Source organism: Acipenser ruthenus, chromosome 32, assembly GCF_902713425.1.
Source record: "Acipenser ruthenus chromosome 32, fAciRut3.2 maternal haplotype, whole genome shotgun sequence".
NCBI lineage: Eukaryota > Metazoa > Chordata > Actinopteri > Acipenseriformes > Acipenseridae > Acipenser > Acipenser ruthenus.
In genome coordinates, this window is record NC_081220.1 from 147974 (window position 1) to 169603 (window position 21630).

Consider the following 21630-nt stretch of genomic DNA (forward strand, 5'->3'; position numbering starts at 1 on the left):
AATCTGTGTTTTTCACAGCAGCACCACTTAAGTTTATGAAGCCTCATCACAGTTTCCATACATACCAATAAACTCCTATTGAAAAAGAATGGTAGGATTTTTACATAAAAATCAGACGCACAGGATATTGCAAGCTGCAAATAATATCAAATATATAACCAGTGATATTGTTAAAATCTGATATGCATTTCAAAGTGTAAATGCTAAAACAGCTTTAATTAAGAACTTCTCATAGATTGGTGTTGTCCATTTATTTCCAGGGGTATACATCCTCTGTCAAAATGAAGTTTACTGCATTTGAATCTTTCTGTTTTTTTAATGAAAGACAACATCATATCACTGTCAATATAGTTATTTAATTCAGCCTACTGTGTATAATCTAGAGATTTCTAACGTCTACAGAAGCCTTTCTGAAGTGATCTCAAGACAATTTGATGATTTTAATGAATATGTTGTCTTCAGCATACTTAACTCCAAATAGACACTGGTGTTGCTATGTGATTTGTCACAGACAGGACACACACTGGTGTTGCTATGTGATTTGTCACAGACAGGACACACACTGGTGTTCCTATGTGATTTGTCATACTGAAGTAGTGTATTCATACTAAACTTATTAAAAGACATATTCTCTAGAATTAACACTACCTGTTTAAGTATTACCATGATACTGTGCTGTGGTCTCATAGGACACTGCTGATGTGATTCAGCCCTGTTCTGTTGTACTGTTCCTCTCCTTTAAGGTTGTTGTAGTAAAACCACTGCTTAAAAAAACGACTATGAATCCAGAAGTTCTTAACAATTCCAGGCCCATTGTTATCTCCCCTTGATATCCAAAGTTTTAGCCAGAGTAGTAGCTAACTTGTATCAGAGTGGTGAATGATGTGCTGTTATCTTCTGATATGGGCTCAGCCACAGTTCTTATACCTCCAGATCTAAGTGCAGCATTCGACATTACTGATTATTACATGTACATTTGATGTCAAATCTGATGGATTCTCCTCTGAACTGAGGGCTGAAATGAGAAATGTGGGTGTCATTTTTGATCCAGATCTGATTGCCACACATTAGAAATGTAACTAAAGTGTCTTTTCTACATTTATGAAATATTGCTAAATTAAGGGGCTCCTGAGTGGCGTATCCAGTAAAAGCGCTCCACGTGGAGTGCAGGATGTGCTCTATAGTCTGGACATCGCGAGTTTGAGTCCAGGCTATTCCACAGCTGACCGTGGACGGGTTCCCAGGGGGCGGCGCACAATTGGCAGAGGACAGCGTGTGTTTGTCTTTGCCACTCCTGAGTCAGCGCAGGGGTGGTAGCGGTGAGCTGAGTTTCAAAATAATAATTGGCCATTCCAAATTGGGAGTAAATAATAAAAATAATGGGCAACGACTAAATTTATATATATAAAAAGAAATATTGCTAAATTAAGACGTTCTCTGTCTGCAGGATGCTGATGCATGCTTTTATAACATCTCGGATTGATTACTGCACTGCTCTTGAGAGACTGGTGCATGCTTTTATAACATTTTGGATTGATTACTACACTGCTCTTTCTCTGGTATTGTGTTTTATCTCGATTGCAGCACAAGGAGCACAAACACATTACTCCTGTTTTAGCAGCCTTGCATTGGCTTCCTGTACAATTTAGGATTGGTTTTAAGGTCCTGCTTTTAACTTATAAAGCTTTAAATGACCTTGCTTCCCATATGTAAAAGATTTGCACACATGTCCAGCTCTGTTAGATCACAGGACAAAGGTTTTCTCAGTATTCATGGACACAGAGAAAGAAGGTGGCAGAGCGGTCAGCTCTAGAATGTGGAAGACATGCTGCACCATCTGCTGCTGCTTTTAAATGAACATTAAAGACACATTTCTATCATCTGGATATGTATTTTAAAGGGAACATTTTATCAGCCTTTTCTAGGACATATTTTTATTTTGTATTTTGTGCTTTTTAAAGTGCTAATTAAAATTACTAGTTTAACTATTTTACTGTATGTAATTTAAGGGTGATTTGTGTTTATCTGTAATGCACTGATTGATTGATTGCCTCTAGCAATGTATCTTTGGAGACTTCAAGCTAAGTATTTAGCATGTTTGTTTAGAATATATCATTGGGGACTTCAAGTATTTAGCACATGTGTTTAATTAGTATTTAATGAGACTTGTTGTTTTTAAGCAGCTCCTCTCTTTTTTATTGGTCTCTATCATTCATGTATTTATTGTGCAGCTCCTCCAGAGCTGGTGCAAATGTTTCCCAGGATTCAGTGCTTCATGGACTTTTTAAACTTTTAGCACAAACAGAAATCTATGAGAAGTTAAAGCACCACCAAGCCATCGTGTCTCTTAGAGAGAATAATTCATTTCATAAGTTCATGTCCACAGTTTTATAGATGATAAAACACAAATACAACAAGCAAATACTTTTTTTTAAATGTTTTATTACTACACTCAGAGAAAAACACACGAAACATACAATTGTCATTAGATTAACATTGACAAGCAAAACAACAATAGACGAGGCACTAACTAAACAGCGAATAGAAGAAAGTCAACCATAAGGGTCAGGCACATTGAACCTTTCCCATTCTTACACTGTCTGCTGCTCTTACACAAAGACATTACAGTGACCCTCCTAATTCATACCCAAAGAAAGCTGGACATTACAAGCAGCGGGATTCTCTTGCCCTTTAGGCATCTAATAGTGTGCACTCGCTCCTCTTGATGGACTCGCTCCTGGGAGTGCTCACAGCCTCGTGCTTCACAGTGCAGGTGTATGTCTCCTTGCTGTTCCACACGGCCTTGGTGAGGGTCAGGCTGCTGCTTGCACTGTATTTCCCATCCTTCTGCTTCATTGTGCTGGTCAGCACACCAGACGACTGGGCCACCCCGTCCACCGTCCACTTGATATCCACGACATCAGGGTAGAAATTATTCACCAGGCAGACCAGGGTGGCTTTGCCCTTTGAGTCGAGCTCCAGCTTGGAGGGAGGAAGCAGGGAGACGGAGGAAGGAGCAGTGGGGCTTCCAGCTGTGGAAAAGAAAAGCAAAAAAAGATCAGATTTATTTATCTGTGTCTAACTTACAGGGTTTTAGAGGATATCATTTTCAGTGAGATTCCTGAATGTAGCCTTCCTGTCAATCCATCACACAAGGATGCATCCTTCCTTTGAAACCTTCGGAGTACTACTCAAAATAAGAGTTCATTTTACAGCACATTTCTAGAGTGCATGTCATGATTTAATAGGACATGAAACAGTTAAAAAGACACAGCTATGTACAATTGATGGTCGTACTAGAACTATATTAGTATAGGGATCTGTCACAAGTGGTTATAAATATGAATCATGTAATAACATGGATTAGAGCTTACTTAAAACATGTTATAGCACAAAATAAGTGTGCTGCCATTCAGTGTTATTATTACACAATCTATAACTGTTAATAGCATAATCAATAACATGCTGATAGAATGTACATTATTACTTTCAACAGGGCCCTATGTTAAGTGATACAGAATATAGTCACAGTGTATAAAACCTGGTTGTGTGCATTGAACTGTGTATTGAATTAAAATGTGAGGCTCTCCACTTGAAACTCTGTGTATCAAGCTGTCGTCAGAAAAACTTCATATTTCACAGAAGGGTAAGTGTGCAGTACACTCTCAGAAAAGGACAAACCAGGGTAAAGATTTCGAAGCATATCTGCCCTCTAGATCGATTTTCTATTGTCTTTTAAACATCTGTATCACTGTTGATTTTCCTCAATGCATGTTAGAATTAGATGAGAAAACGTATTTTTAAATGTGTATGATTTTCTCCGTACACAGTTATTTTATCATATTGCAAACAGATATATAAATATTTAAAGACAGTTGATCACAACGTCGTATTTAAAGTGTTTTGAACAATTAAACATGTACAAACAAAACGTCAGTCAGCTGTTAATAACCATAGAAATGCCGATTAATAATCTCATAGCACATCCTGGTAACTATGCACTAGTGGAATTTGCTAGTAAAGTACATTGCTCAAGGGTACAACAGCAGTTTCCCCAACCAGGGATTGAACCCACGACCCTCCAGTCAAGAGTCCAGAGCCCTGACCACTACTCCACACTGCTGCCCATCATGCACCTCTTTCACAATTAAGTATTCCGTTAATAAACATCTTTAAGTATTCTGTTCATAAAATTATTTAAGTATTCCATTAATAAACTTCTTTAAGTATTCCGTTAATAAACATATTTAAAATAAGCATTACAAATGGCAACAGCTAGTTTGTGTTGTTCAATCGCTAGGAGCTGTAGCTGACTGGAGTTCTTAAACCCCAGAACTAGCAGCTTGTCATTATTAGTGAAATCATACAAAGAGGAATCACAGCTCAGAATGACTGGAAACCAAATCAAAAACAGATTTATGAATAAATGGTAAAAAATACAACAATTGCCTGCCTGCTTAAGCCACTGTAGAGAATAAATGTAGATTTTACAACCAGCCTGGTGCCGTGCCTGAAGGCATTGCACGGGCTGCAACACTGGAACTAACAAAAGTATCTAGCAGACAACTAACGACTATTCAATACCAGACAGAATGCTGTAATAATAATAATAATAATAATAATAATCCAATAGAGAAATGCAGGAAAAAAAGAATATAGTTTTTCTTTAGCTGCTCAACATATTTTCACGCTAAATTCTAAATTTGACAAATTTTCATTTTTTTATTTACAAACTATATATTAAATAAATAAATCCTCCACATGATCTGAGCTAATGCAGATGCTGTACAAAACCTCTGCCTCACATTCATATCCTTACAGCTATTACTACTATAATTATTATTTATATTTTTTATTCATGCCTGGTATACTGTAAATACGAATTGATAAAACGAGAACGGAAAGCAATGTGCAACAGTTAATAAATAAATGTATATATATTACACGCATATTACATTCCTCTTGTAGTCTTTAAAAAACAATGAAGTTTGTGTTAACGTAACTGCTTGATTTAGCAAAATTCAAAACATATTTCAGAAAAAAAGTGGATACAACAATGATCTGCCTGGATAAGCCTCTGCAAACGAATAGACTTCTGAGCTAATGCAGCCGCTGTACAAAAACTCCCTCAGTTAACACACTGACTCACAGTTCAGTGCGACTAGAAGCTTAATAAAAAATATACTTATGAATAAATGTTAAAAATACAATAATTACCTGCCTGGCTAAGCCAATGCAAAGAATAAACTTACATTTTACAAGCAGTCTGGTGCCCTGCCCGAAAGCACGACCCAGCGATTAATTCTAACAGAGCCTCGTACAAAAACCTCTGGCTTGCTGAGTCCATACCAAGCCAAAGAAATGCAGATAACGCGACTATTCAATAGCACAAAACATACTGTAATAATAATAATAATAATAATAATAATAATAATAATAATAATAATAATAATAATCCAACAGAAAAATGCAGAACACAGCAATTAAATGTTTTTCTTTTCTGTTCATTGGGTTGGAGATTCTCACTCTAAATTTTAAATTTGACCAACTTACTTGTTCTTTTTTAATAAAAAAACAAAAAAACAAAAAAACATAATAAATCCTCCACATGCTCGTAAACTGCACTGATAAATCAGACTTACATTTCACAACCAGCTTGGTCCCGGGTCCGAAAGTGTACCACAGTGATCTAAGCTAATGCAGACGCTGTACAAAAACTCTGCCTGCACTTAAAACGGGTTTGCAAGCCTGTGTGCTGGTTTTACTGTTCCTTCTCTTAATATTATTATTATTATTATTATTATTATTATTATTATTATTATTATTGTTCTTCTTTTTCCTCTTATTATTTTTTCTTGCTCTGATTCTTACTGTTATTGTTCTTATTATAATTTTGCAGAGTAGCCGTCTTTTCAGTCATGTTTGCTATATTATAAATAGGGATTTATAAAAAGAGTACAGAAAGCAATGTGCAATTGTTAATAAATACATATTAAAATGCAACAATTACCTGCCTGGTTAAGGGAATGAAAGCAATAACTTACATTTCACAACCAGCTTGGTCCCTGGTCCGAAAGTCCACCACAGTGATTCATTCTAACCCAGCCCCTGTACAAAAACCCTGCCGTGCTCAGGTCTGTCGCTCGGAGCCTATTCCTCGATTTCGAGGATTCAGCTATACAAGAAGCCCATTTACTTGCTGGAGCAGCCTCACAGCGTTGACCAGGACAGATTTTAAAGATTCAATAAAGCAGGGCATCAGCATTATTTCCCATGAAATGAAAAGTGATTGAAATGTGAGAAACGCAGATACGGCTCATGGTGTAAAATACAGATACAGAACATGTGTTTCTTCTGTCTCTGTATTTCACTGGCTGACTTCTTAGTCCTTGAACAAGTTGAAATTGACATTATTATTGATTAAGATCTCATTAGGGTTTCGTACCTGCAATACTATACTTCAAAAATAGATTTTCAATATGTGACTCTCTATCTGTAATATGCATATTTGTTTAAAAAAACCTTTATATTATCTTCTAATAATAAATCCTCCACATGCTGGTAAACTGCACTGATAAATCAGACTTACATTTCACAATCAGCTTGGTCCCGGGTCCGAAAGTCAACCACAGTGATCTGAGCTAATGCAGACGCTGTACAAAAACCCCCTCAGTTAACAAACTGACTCACAGCTCAGTGCGACTAGAAGCCTAATCAAAAATATACTTATGATTAAATGTTAAAAATACAATAATTACTTGCCTGGCTAAGCCAATGCAATGAATAAACTTACATTTTACAAGCAGTCTGGTGCCCTGCCCAAAAGCACGACCCAGCGATTAATTCTAACAGAGCCTCGTACCAAAACCTCTGGCTTGCTGAGTCCATACCAAGCCAAAGAAATGCAGATAACGCGACTATTCAATAGCACATAACATACTGTAATAATAATAATAATAATAATAATAATAATAATAATAATAATAAAAACAGAGAAATGCAGAACATCGCAATTAAATGTTTCTTTTTTTTCTTCAGCTGCTCACTGGGTTGGAGATTCTCACTCTAAATTCTAAATTTCACCAATTTTCAAACTTACTTGTTCTTTTTTTTAATAAAATAAATAAATAAATAAATAAATAAATAAATAAATAAATAAAAACCATAATAAATCCTCCACGTGCTTGTAAACTGCACTGATAAACCAGACTTACATTTCACAACCAGCCTGATCCCGTGTCCGAAAGTGTACCACAGTGATCTGTGCTAATGCAGACACTCTACAAAACCCACTGTGAGCCAGAAAATACAGCACAGGGAGTCAGTGTTCACTCACAGCAACTACAGCACAGGGGGGTCAGTGTTCACTCACAGCAACTACAGCACAGGGGGTCAGTGTTCACTCACAGCAACTACAGCACAGGGGTCAGTGTTCACTCACAGCAACTACAGCACAGGGGGTCAGTGTTCACTCACAGCAACTACAGCACAGGGGGTCAGTGTTCACTCACAGCAACTACAGCACAGGGGGTCACTGTTCACTCACAGCAACTACAGCACAGGGGGTCAGTGTTCACTCACAGCAACTACAGCACAGGGGGTTCAGTGTTCACTCACAGCAACTACAGCACAGGGAGTCAGTGTTCACTCACAGCAACTACAGCACAGGGGGTCAGTGTTCACTTAGAAACTGTCTGTATTATTATTGTTCCAGTACACACATGTCAAAATTCTTCATATGAGTTTCCTAATCAAGTAACCTCCTAATTCAACCTTTAACCAATACATATATGAAGGACAGTACTGAACTGGTATACAAACAGGGGGTCAGTGTTCACTCCAAGTCAAATCTCCCTGCATGCAATACAATTACAACACAAACACCTGGCAACTTCTTTCATGTGTATCATCAACATGTAATAATAATAATAATAATAATAATAATAATAATAATAATAATAATAATAATAATAATAATAATAACACTTACCTCAACATTCCATATGCTTACAAAAATCTTTCTCTTATTCCAAAATACATTTCAGATGCATTTCCAATGAAGTGTTCTTGCAGAAAACAGAGGGTGCTTAGGATACTGTATGCAACATCGTGGTTTCCATTGAACTCCAACAGAATTAAAACACAGAAAGAAAAGGTTTCAAAACGTGTCGTCTCCGCAACTGTAAAGCTTTCCTTTGAACGCGTACAGAAGCGTCTTCAGCAGAACCAGGTCTTTGAGGTGATAATCTCCACATGCTCTGGGCATTGAAGTGACGTGCTTCACAGCGGTCGTATTTTTAATTCAGCTCATGCAACTGTCTGCAGTCCTGTCTTGTCACAGGGTTCAGCTGCTTTAAACAGTCCTTGTGGCGCTCCAGACAGATTCTACATTGCATCTATATGAGGTGGGTGTAATGTAGTGACTCCAGTCTAGTAAAGACTGGGTTCCAGCTATTGGTTGTTATATGTCAGTGACATATGTATATAGTCTTACAAAAAGTACATGACGTTCACAGCTGGGTTTGTGGAGCGAGAGCGAGAATCTAATCTAACAGTTAATTATATTACCACAGCACGTCACTGTCTTCATTGTAACACTCACAACACTACACTGGCGACGAGGACTCTGAAGAAAAGAACTCACCGAAAACTGTAAGTCGAAAAAAAACAACCACGAAAACCACAATGCAAGGCAAGCAACGGGATTTCAGGCTTTCCCTGACTTTGATATTGACTGAGACCACTGCTCTGTAGGGCTGAGACGGAATAAATGGCTACAGAGGTTCGAGAACTTTCTAATTGCTTCCAGTATAGAAGACAGTATACAAAAACGGACCATGGTATTGCATTGCATGTTATTGAGAGAAAAAAAAGTGTATGATATATTTGATACCTTGACCAATACAGGCGACACTGAAAACTACAAGCAAGCTGTAGAAAAAAATAATATTTTATACAGAAAAAGAATGCTGACTATGAAACGCATGTGTTTAGACAAACAACACAACAGGCTGGAGAATCGTGAGATGAGTAGCCTACTACACACGACTGAGACAGCAAGCAGCCCGCTGTGAATTCACGGACACTGCTGGAGAAATAAAAACGCAAATAATACCAACTGCTCTTCATGGAGAGTACGACGTAAAGCTTTCAGAGAATCTGCATTAACCTTAACTGCAGTACTCGCTTTCGGGAGAACGTTAGAGATATCCGAGTTTCAAGTGAAAGATATTGAACAGACGGAAAGTACATGGATGCCGCGATGGTAAACCACATTCCCACACAAAGAAGGACAAGCGTGTTGCCCTGCTAGAGGCACACAGCGTAACCCATGCAGAAAGCTGAATCATTCACGAAGCACTAACGCTCGAAACCACAAGAGGGCAGCAAAGACCAAATCACAATACAAAAGAAGACCAACGATCAACAAAGTTCTATCTAAAACTAACTACTATGCTGAAACGACTGAGAACAAAAATGAATCTTCCAACACAGAAGAAGAATGTGTATACATTGTATGCAATGTAAACTACCCTAAACAACCGTTAACCAAAAGCAACATACAATAAATACCAGCAAAGATTATGACAGATTCGGGAGCCAGTGTGAAATTACTTGAAGAAACTGAAGCTAAGGGAAGCAAGCATCAAAATAACATCATATGGATCCACTGCAGCATTAGAGCTGAAAGGCAAATTTAACACAATTGCGGAATCAAGTGGAAAACACACCTGCTCTGCAGTGAAAGGAAACAATGAATCACTACTCAGCGACCACACACCATCAGAACTAGGACTGATTAACATAATCAATTATATACCAGCGACAACACTGAAGAAATGTACATCAATGGAGCATCCTCTAATTGCAGCATACTCAGACTTATTCAACAGAACAGGTCAACTGAAAGACTTTCAAGTCAAACTACACTTAGACACAACCCTGCAGCCAGCAGTACAGCCACACAGAAGAATCCCTTTCCACATCAGGAAGAAAGTGGAACAAGAACTCGATCGATTACAACAGCCGTGAATCATCGGAACAGTCACTGGCCCAGCGCCATGGGTTTCACCAATCGAAGCAGTACCAAAAACCAAGAGAGGTCAGGATATGTGTCGACATGCGTCTTCACAATGCAGCAATATTAAAGGAATGTCATATCTCTCCCACCATTGAGAGCACTCCTGGGACCTTTACGATTCTGTAACAAAATCTAACAGCTCTGCGACAGGCAAGTGTAAGAGTTTTGAATTTGATGCAAGCAGCAATAGGGAGCCAATGGAGGGAGTGCCCTCAGTGGAGCAGCGTGAGAGATACCAAGAAGAGGAAACAGCACAGTTTTGTATGAGAGCTTGAGCAGATGGACAGTGGATGCAGGGAGGCTGGCCAGGAGGGGGGTGCAGTATTCTAGGTTGGACAGTACCAGAGCCCTGACTAGGAGCTGCATGGAGTGCTTGGTGAGCATTTATGCTCATTCCTAGCTGTGTTTTACTCTGCAGTCCCAGTTCTTCCCCATGTCTGTGTCCTGCAGCCCCTGAATCACTGCTGCTCTTCATGAAGCCCCAGAGTGTGCAGTATGGGACAGGGGGTCAGTGTGAGGGGCAGTGCTGCACTGGGGGTGCTGGGGAGGGGCTGGGGGCACTTTTAGATTGTTTTGAAATCTGTTCATAAATATTGTGCTGTTCATAAAGGAAGGGTTGTGGCTGTGAAAGGCGCTATAAAATGAGCCGTGGTCACTGTGTGAAACCACAGAATCCAGGTTTAAAAGAGCCCCACTCTGTGAGGCTGGAGCAGTGCAGTGTCAGTGTGCAGAGCTGCTGTGTTTGCAGTGAGCTGTGTGATGTGTGGAGTCAGTGGAGCCCTTTAGGGAGCTGGAATACTTGACACACACTGAGAGAAGAGGGGCTCCACTGTGCATGACTGCTCTTCACTGCTGCTCTGTTCTTGTACAATAACTCTCCTCATGGCATTCTCCATTCTCCCTCACTACTGCATCCCAGCTCCTGATTGAGGGCTGACTGGATTCAACTTATTCCTCTCCTGTGTCTTTAATCACACACAGCGGCTCCCTTCAGTCCCTGCTCAATGTTGAGGAGCCACAGCAGATCATGTACAGCTGCAATTACACTTTCTTTAGCTTTGACAAAGGGACCTGCAGCTTTTTATATCAGAGCATTCATTCATTCATTTCTTAACAGCTTCCATATTCTTAATTAAAAGTTTAGGCATCAGGATTCATGAACATCTTCATATGAGAATCAGATAGAAAAAAATGTGAGTACATAGTTTAAATTCTTTGAATAATTGAATGATGTTTTGGAATTCCTAAATACATTTAGAATAGATGGTCTCATCACTACATTACTAGATGACCCTGTAGTCACAACAAAATCAGTTTGTTTAAATAGACTAATATTGAATCCATACCTACATGTAACTGTGTGTTGTTATTGAGCTCAGTGTGTTTGTTTGCAGTTGAGCTCCTCCACAGGCCGTGTCCCGTTTCATTGCCTTCACCCTCAGCACCTGCAGTAGGTCCCAGCTGCAGCAGTGCAGTCACTGTGCAGTCCAGCTGAGGGAGGTTTTTGTACGGGTGTGTAGCACTGTGGGAACACACCACCACTGTGGTAACTCTGACAGTAGTAATCTCCTGCATCTTCAGCCTGGACTCCACTGATGGTCAGAGTGAAGTCAGTCCCAGATCCACTGCCACTGAAACGAGTTGGGATCCCAGACTGAAGCTTAATTGCATATTTGATCAGGAGTTTGGGAGCTTCTCCAGGTTTCTGTTGATACCAATATAGGGATTCATCGCCATCTGAGAACTTATACACTGCACTGCTGACTTTACAGCTCAGAGCGACTGTGTCTCCTGGGAGAACAGATTTCACTGCTGGAGTCTGAGTCACAGTATACTGTCCACTGGATTCTGAAAATAATAAATAATGTGGAAAATTGTAATTAATGAGTGAATTGAATTATGAAAACACATATTAAATGTCAAGGTTTTTTTCAGTCACTCCTGTTTAATTTCAACACTTAAACTGTATATTAAGAAATGTCACAGAAATAGATTTTTTTAAAAGTGTTTTTCTAAATGATTCTTACCCTGAGTGCAGATGACAAGTGCCCAGATGAAGATGCTGATAAAAGTCATTGTTGTTGTGGATTCTGTTGCCATGAAGGGCAGCTCTCAATCATGAAGTGTTAAACTCACAGGGCTATAAACACTCCCAGAGCACTGAAGCATGTGCTGCCAATGCAAAGTGTCTTTTCTATGCAAATTGTCTTCCTTGGCACAGCAGCCACTTGTAGCCCAGCAGTGGTTTGGTGCTGTGTGTTCTGAGAGAGCAAGATTAGCAGTTTAGCACGGTTAGGATGGGAAGGGTCAGACTGGCAGGAGAAACATGATGTGATTGGGATTGCTGTCAGTCTGGGGTTGTGTTGTAACAGCCTGTTTTATTACTGTGTCGTTACTTCATTCAATGAGTGCTGTTCTGGCTTTCTCTTTGGTAGTGTGCAGGATTGGGTCTGATGGTTTGAATGGAAATTGCTTAAGAATACAATGAAATACTATCTTATTCACTTGAGTTTGCTGAAGGATATTTAAGAATGTTTTAATAGAAATCATTTTAAAAATATGATGTTCAGGGAACTGTTTTACATTATGGAAATCAGTGGTGCTGTGTGTTTTGTAAAGCCCAAAATAACACACCCCTACAGATTGGGTTTGAACAAGTGCCTGTTTCCCTCTTGTGGTAAGTGTTAGTAACTGCAGTCTTTGCTGTTCAGGATCACTTTAATGAAGATGCAATCCCTTGATTTAAAATGTGTGCTCCACTTTCATCAGCCTCTCACAGTAAAAGTCATTGCAGGAGAAAGTGGAGTAATATATGGGACATGGGCATGAAGGGACAGACTGTGTGAGCTGATAAAAACTCAATTAGCTATCTGTATGATGATTTGTCTTTTTTATTTAGTTTTTTAACAACCGTGATGAGAAGATTTATTTAAAGTGAAGTCAAAGCCAAAAACAGTTTTGAGTTAATTTGAGGGTGTGTTTATTCACTGGTAGTGAGAATACAATGTAAAGATGCAATCAGCATAGTGGGGCAATGTGGGCACCTTCGAAAACATTCGTCCTTTCTGCTCCAGTCTACTCTGAATACTCACGCTGTCACTGTGTGGCCCTTGTCCCAGTTTGCTCACTTTGCAATGAAGATAATGAGGCTACATTAGAAAACATTCCTCCACATTGCTCGATGTCTTCTCATACAGACTGTTTGACTTCTCAAGCTGTCACTGTGGATCTCTGTTACAAGCTGTCACTGTGGATCTCTGTTACAAGCTGTCACTGTGGATCTCTGTTACAAGCTGTCACTGTGGATCTCTGTTACAAGCTGTCACTGTGGATCTCTGTTCCAAGCTGTCACTGTGGATCTCTGTTACAAGCTGTCACTGTGTATCTCTGTTTCAAGCTGTCACTGTGGATCTCTGTTACAAGCTGTCACTGTGGATCTCTGTTACAAGCTGTCACTGTGGATCTCTGTTACAAGCTGTCACTGTGGATCTCTGTTCCAAGCTGTCACTGTGGATCTCTGTTACAAGCTGTCACTGTGGATCTCTGTTACACTGCGTTCAGTTTGAGAATTAATCTTTTCTGCGGGACTTTGTCAAAAGCTTTCTGGAAATCTAAATAAACCATGTCGCATGCTTTGCAATTATCCATTGTTGATGTTGCATTCTCAAAAAAATCAAGCAGGTTAGTTAGACACGATCTCCCTTTCCTAAAACCATGCTGACCGTCTCCCAGGATATTGTTACCATATAGGTAATTTTCCATTTTGGATCTTATTATAGTTTCCATAGGTTTACATATAATAGAAGTCAGGCTTATTGGTCTGTAGTTACCTGGTTCGGTTTTGTCTCCCTTTTTGTGGATCGGTATTACATGTGTAATTCTCCAGTCTGCCAGTACAACCCCTGTGTCAAGAGACTGTTGCATGATCTTGGTTAACGGTTTGTAAATAACTTCTTTCATTTTTTTGAGTACTATTGGGAGGATCTTATCCGGCCCAGTGGATTTGTTTATTTTAAGAGCTCCTAGTCTCTTTAACACTTCTGCCTCTGTTATGTTAAAGTTATTTAAAATACAGGTCAACATGTGGGGCATGTTGTCCGTATCCTCCTTTGTAAAAACTTGTGAAAAGCAATCATTTAATATATTTGCTATTTTTGATTTCTTCATCTATGATTTTGCCATTTGCATCTCTTAGACTTTTAACCTCCTCTTTGAATGTTCTCTTGCTGTTATAATATTGGAAAAACATTTTGGAATTGGTTTTAGCCCCCTTAGCAATGTTCATTTAAATCTATCTCTCTTGGCCATTCTAACTTCCTTTTTTACTTGTTTTTCCAGTTCCAAATAGGAGGAGTGGCAAACACTGATGCAGCAGCAAAGGTCATTCAAAATGATCTAGACAGCATTCAGAACTGGGCAGACACATGGCAAATGGCATTTAATAGAGAAAAGTGTAAGGTACTGCACACATGCAATACATTTCTACCACCTTCCTTTCTATATTGGTTAACTGTAGGTTCATTTTTATTTATTTTTTTTGTTAACACCACTGAGTCCCTTGTCCCTGTGCAACCACAATGTAGAAACATAGAGAATGTATGGGAATGGTCAATAAACATCACTGCTGTTTCTCTTAAAGCATGTTTATTTATTTATAATACTAGACCCTGTCTTAATACTGTATTACATTCTGAATATGAATATAGCTGAATTATTAATTGTAGATAATACTTAGAATACCAGATACATATTTAGCATTAAAAAGAGCAGTGCGGTATACTGTAATGATGCTCCAGTCAGTCTGCCCGGACTGCACCTGAACCATCTTAAAAACACGAAGCTTCTAATAAGCTAATTTGTAAAAGTTAGTAAAGAATTGCGCTAATATAACGAAGCTAAATTTGAACTCCTAGCTGGAGCAACGAGAGAGGGCGAGAGGGCGGGGCAGAGAAGGAGGGGGAGACGCTGCTAGGCAACCGGCTCGTGAACATTCCACTCAGCTGAGCAGAGACCGTTAGGATTTAAAAATGCGAACGTTCCGAGCGGCGTTAGGCGCTTCGTTAAATTAACACACAGTTGCTGGCATTTTAATTTTGAAGATAACCATATTTTAAATACTCAAATAGCACTGTAAAAAAATACTTTACTTCAGTTCCAGACCATTTTACAACAAATAAAAGGAAGTGCGTATTTATAATAAGTACATGTGTTATGATATTAAGACTAAACAAATGTGCTACAGTTTGGTGTATAATTTATTTATGTATTAAATGTTGTAAGTATTTCTTTTTTTAATATTGTATTGTTTTCACAAAATAACATCCATACATTATCAGTTCATCTGCTAGAGTAATCAAATCACAAATATTACTCGTCAGTAATTCATACATAGACACGCTGTTGTAACTTCAATTAGTTAAAATGTAAGGCTGGATTAAAGTTTAACCAAATAAATAAGTAAATACATTAATAACGACATGAAACAAAAATACGTTTTGGTAGCTCATACATAGGCCTATTTAAATTACAAAATGCGACCTGTTTTAGAAACTGATTTATATACTACATGCCATTTAAATCTAAATTATATTTGAAACTGTTTGAAAAACACGAAGCTTCTAATAAGCTCATTTGTAAAAGTTAGTAAAGAATTGCTCTAATATAACGAAGCTAAATTTGAACTGGTAGCTGGAACAACGAGAGAGGGCGAGAGGGCGGGGCAGAGATGGAGGGGGAGACGCTGCTAGGCAACCGGCTCGTGAACATTCCACTCAGCTGAACAGAGACCGTTAGGATTTAAAAATGCGAACGTTCCGAGCGGCGTTTGGTATGGAGGATAATTTGTGCCAAAATTTTAAATAAATAAATAAATAAAATTCAAAATAAATAAATAAATAAATAAATAAATAAATAAAAACGAAATAAATACATACAAATATAAATAAATAAATAAATATAAAACGAAATAAATACATAAATAAGTAAAAACTGAAATATGTTTAACAATTTATCTATTTATTTGTTTATTTTGTTATTTATTTACTTATATATTTATTTCTTTATTTATTCTGTTTTTTATTTCGCTTTTTATTTCGGTATTTCGTCTTTTCATTTTGGCACAATCTTTTCGAGCTACCGTCAATCATGCTCGATGGGGGGACAATAATTGAATCGGTGATCTCCTCTCTTTGCCTGGTTGTAGTGCGGAGCAGTGATGGGCAGTTCGATTCTTTTTAGTGTCTCGATTCATTTGATTCTGTTCAGTTTGGTGAATCGATTCATTTCGTTCATTTGATTTACTGATTCAATGACACAAAACCAATCAGTGTAGACCGCATTAAGATTGTTTTCGTAGGTTTATTTGAACCGGAAAGAACGAGTCGTTCACGAACTGCACATCACAAAAGCTAGGGAGAATCTATATTTGGTTGACTGGGTTCATAAACATTAAATATAGTTTGAGAAAAATAATAATAATAAATATTTACAATCCTAGAGATAACATAACAGTTTGAACCATTAGCACTGTTTAGCCATCAGTATTAATCTAATTTAATTTCATCTTTAAAAAAAAAAAAATAGTCAATTGCACTTCTTACGTGTTTTTTTATATATATTTGGAGTCACTCATTGTTTTTTACAACAGCAAAAAAGAGAGGCTCCACACACACACACACTGACACACCCACACACACAGACAGACAGACAGACACACACAGACACAGACAGACACACACACACAGACAGACAGACACAGACTCACACACACACACATATATAGACATACACACATGCACTCACGCTCACACACACGCACAAGCACACACACACACACTTACACGCGCACACACACAGACACCATACGCACACGCACACACACGCACACACATACACACAGACAGACATACACACACACAGACACACACACATACGCACACACACACTCACAGACAGAAACACACACTCACACAAACACACAGACAGAGACACACACAGACACAAACACACACACATACACACTCACACACACACAGACAGACTCACACACACACAAACTCACACTCTCACACACACACAGACACACACACAGACAGACAGACACACACACTCACACACACACACAGACAGACAGACACATTCACAGAAACACACACACACAAACAGACAGACACACACAGACTCACACACACATATATAGACAGACACACACGCACACACACACACACAGACACACACAGACAGACACACACACACAGACAGGCAGACAGACACACACAGACAGACACACATGCACACACACACACATACGCATGCACACACACGCACTGACACACACACACGCAGACACACACGCACACACATACACACGCACGCAAACACACACACATGCACGCACGCACACACACACACACAGACATACACAGACACAGAGAGACAGACAAACACACACACACAAACACACATACGCACTCACACACACACAGACACACACACAGACCCACACACTCACACTCACACACACACAGACACACACACAGACAGACTCACACACACACAAACTCACACTCTCACACACACACAGACACACACACAGACAGACAGACACACACACTCACACACACACACACAGACAGACAGACACATTCACAGAAACACACACACACAAACAGACAGACACACACAGACTCACACACACACACACATATATAGACAGACACACACGCACACACACACGCACACACACACACAGGCACACACAGTCAGACAGACAGACACACACAGACAGACACACACACACACAGACAGGCAGACAGACACACACAGACAGACACACATGCACACACATACGCATGCACGCACGCACTGACACACACGCAGACACACGCACACACATACACACGCACGCAAACACACACACATGCACGCACGCACACACACACACACAGACATACACACACACAGAGAGACAGACAAACACACACACACAAACACACATACGCACTCACACACACACAGACACACACACAGACCCACACACCATACGCACACAGACACACACAGACACACACACACTGACACCAATGTAAAGTGAACACATTTATTCCTTTTAAAAATAAGTAAAATTTAACTGTCAGAAGTGGGATTTGAACCCACGCCTCCATTCAGAGACCAGAAAACACAATTCTTTGGAAAGAGAGAGTCCTTGAGTCTGGTGCCTTAGACTGCTCAGCCATCCTGACAAGCTGCCTTTATTACAGCAGAAAACCGTGTTATTTATTTCATCACAGACTAGGGTTTATTGAATGCTGTTAAGACTTGTTAAAAAAAGATACGGATTGAAGTCAACCCAAAAAAGTAAGATTATTTATTTCAATATCGTTATAGCTATAAACGATGCATGCATTTTACAATAGCAATTGCTATATGACAGTGACCAGTATCCCACGACCCTGGATTAAGAGTCTCATACTCTACCGACTGAGCTAGCCGGGCTGACTGGTGAAGGTTTCTTTCACTCTAACCAACTGAGCTATTAATTTGTGTTATTTGAGAAAATACTGGAAGTGACAACGACAGAACCCAAAGATTCTAAATATAATCCACTGGATGTCACCTGAAACAGCTTTGATGAGACAAAGTCGTATGACACAAACCCTAAGAATGTTATTCCAGATTCATTGTTGCTTAGAAACAACTGCAGCCTCCCTGCCTCAATACAAATAAAACAAATAAAAAAATCGAATTACATGTAATTAAAAATGAATGGTCTCATCCATCTGGAACGATTGGTTCTGCATTTATACAGTATCAACCTTAATCTGAGTTGAGAGGCTCCCAACCTGTGGAGGATTTTAAATGTGAGGGGATGTGAATAGAGTCAAATACATTTGCATTATATATATATATATATATATATATATATATATATATATATATATATATATATATATATATATATATATATATATATATATATATATACATACACTACCGTTCAAAAGTTTGGGCTCACTTAGAAATTTCCTTGTTTTCCATGAAAACATACATGAAATGAGTTTGAGTAGGAAATATAGCAAAATGAATAGGGAATATAGTCATTGACAAGGTTAGAAATAATGATTTTTAATTGAAATAATAATTGTGTCCTTCAAACTTTGCTTTTGTCAAAGAATCCTCGATTTGCAGCAATTACAGCCTTGCAGACCTTTGAAGTAACTGTAGCTTTATTTTTTTAATTTTGTTTAATACTTTCTTATTTTATAACTGTAGCTTTATTATCATAATGAAAACCCATTACACATGACCACAGTTCTGTAACAAAATGACAATAACAAAGACGTTCCCATACCTGGCGTCGAACCCGGGCCGCCTGGGTGAAAACCAGGAATCCTAACCGCTAGTCCATATGGGAAGTTGGTTTGTAAAATCATGGACATGCAACAGTAGCTAGTATACAGCACAATGATTGGTAAAAAACGAAAAACATATTTCATTACAAAGACATTACAAGTGAAAGCAAACTTCAAGCCATTTATATTTATTCTCAATTAACACAAACTTCAATTGCTAAAAAAAAAACTATAAAAAATCTCCCTTTGTGCTTCTCGGAAGGCATACGATGGAGGGCGCACTGCAGTTTTTCAGTCTGGGGAATATTACAAATTAGGAGACTGTGCTTTAAAATACACATGTAGAGCGGGCGTCTCTGTTACAAAGACTTGTCACACTGTATGTATCTCCATAATGCGTTGGGACTAAATACACAGATACATTAAAACTATTTGGAGAATGCGGGCATCGATCCCGCTACTTCTCGAATGCTAAGCGAGCGCTCTACCATTTGAGCTAATTCCCCTTGAATTGTGCCAGCGATTCTCATAGGCTACATCGCAGCTTGATACGAGCAATTCATATTGGATTTTTTATTGGCAATGTAGTCTGCCATTTGCAAATTCAAAAAATAAATAAATTAACTAAACAGCAAATATTTCGACTAGAGGTATGTTTTCAATTTCTTCAAAAAGTAGTCTCAGCTCATTGATTTAGTCGCTTTAAAATCCACCTCTGTGTTCCGATGCAGCAGCGCTGTGTGCTGTGGCTCAAGCTTGTTTGACGAGGCAGACAATGCAAAAATGCCAAAACTTGCTTTTGTATCACACGACAAACTTAAGGTATGCTTTAACGGCTTGGCTGTCTTGGGGGCGACGGTCTGCCAATAAAAGTTAAGACTATATTTGCAAGGATCATTTCTAGAGTGAAATACGTTTTGAAGGGATTAGTCTCGGTATCCACCAGGAGGAGTGGGAGTGTTTTCTTTTCAGCACCGAGCTGACAATGAGTGTGTAGGTATTTATTTGTGAATAAACTATCTTGCTTCTACGATGGGACCAAGAACCTTACATCCGCAATCTAATGATGGTCCCACCCCAGAGAGACTTTGTCTTGACTAGGGATTAATATAATTTAAAAACAAACTGCGATGGTTCCACTGGGGATCGAACCCAGGACCTTCTGCGTGTAAAGCAGACGTGATAACCACTACACTATGGAACCTGTGTAATTTTAAACCAAGAGCGCTTTCCATGATTTAAGATGCTTTCGAGAGACAGAAAATTGGAATTGGCAGCCGAAACTCAGGGATAAAACTGCCTGTGATCAAAGTGGGCAGAAAAGTTGCATACTTTGCATAACGTATTTGGGAAAAAAGAAAACGGATCATCTCTGATTTGCAATGTTTCCATGGTTCGGCCCGGCCACTGCCGTGTGACTGGTTAAAACGATGAGTTCAGTTTTTTTTCTGCTGCTTGGTAATTCAGTCATGAGGCAGCTGTAGCAGAGTGGCGCAGCGGAAGCGTGCTGGGCCCATAACCCAGAGGTCGATGGATCGAAACCATTCTCTGCTAGCTTGTTTTTCTTCTGTTAGCAAAGTGGATTTTCTAATATATTAACTGAAGGCAAGACTTTGTGTTATTACATTTCAGTTTATAGTGTGTATTTCGTAAATGTTAATGTGTAGAAATGGCAGGTACGCATCTTACCTGCCTCTACCCATAGAGGACCAATACATAAAAAAAAAATCTGAACACAAGGTGTGTTTTTGTAATCTGATACGTTACATCTAGACTTAACTGTTACGGTTAACACAATTAGAGTATGTTATCATAACAATAGAGCTAAAAGAACATTTAAATAAATGCCAGTTAAATATGAGCCAAAAATGACAAAGTAGCCTCAGATTAGGACAACGGCACTATCGGTTAACTCTGTTTTTTAGTTCAAAATAATACAAAACAAATATCGTTTTGTTATTTGCCGAAACCCAGGATCAAACCATGGACCTTTAGATCTTCAGTCGAACGCTCGCCCAACTGAGCTATTTCGGCTTGACAAGACTAATGTTTCGAGATAGCATTCTTTTTGGCAATCGCCTTTTTGTCAATCCAGTAAACCTGTGAATTATGAGAAACGTTCAACAGCTCGGCAACACCATAATAGAATCCGATGCCTTACAAATGCGTTTTGAAACTCTTAAGTTTTCTCCCAAATGC

At 38.8% G+C, this 21630-nt stretch overlaps 1 protein-coding gene and 2 non-coding genes across 5 annotated transcripts; all 3 read right to left on the reverse strand.

Annotated features, from left to right (window-relative positions):
* Positions 1-2422: 2422 nt before the first annotated feature.
* Positions 2423-12193, reverse strand: LOC131703236 (immunoglobulin kappa light chain-like). Of its 3 annotated transcripts, none has more exons than XM_059006331.1 (4): positions 12109-12193; positions 11611-11929; positions 6590-6624; positions 2423-3032 (listed from the first exon to the last, which is right to left on the reverse strand). In XM_059006331.1, exons 1-4 carry the CDS (start codon positions 12179-12181, stop codon positions 2692-2694), a joined length of 768 nt encoding a protein of 255 aa, XP_058862314.1. In that variant the 5' UTR covers positions 12182-12193; the 3' UTR covers positions 2423-2691. The 3 variants fall into 3 exon arrangements, with proteins under 3 accessions (XP_058862314.1, XP_058862313.1, XP_058862312.1); XM_059006330.1 differs by lacking the exon at positions 6590-6624 and adding an exon at positions 6045-6080 and having other exon boundaries at positions 11612-11929; positions 12109-12192; XM_059006329.1 differs by lacking the exon at positions 6590-6624 and adding an exon at positions 5643-5678 and having other exon boundaries at positions 11612-11929; positions 12109-12191.
* Positions 12194-18210: 6017 nt separating this feature from the next.
* Positions 18211-18321, reverse strand: trnal-caa (transfer RNA leucine (anticodon CAA)). The gene is made up of 2 exons: positions 18284-18321; positions 18211-18256 (listed from the first exon to the last, which is right to left on the reverse strand). It is a non-coding gene; the product is annotated as a tRNA-Leu (tRNA).
* A 2241-nt stretch (positions 18322-20562) lies between these two features.
* On the reverse strand, positions 20563-20635 carry trnav-uac (transfer RNA valine (anticodon UAC)). Its single transcript has one exon. It is a non-coding gene; the product is annotated as a tRNA-Val (tRNA).
* Positions 20636-21630: the final 995 nt, after the last annotated feature.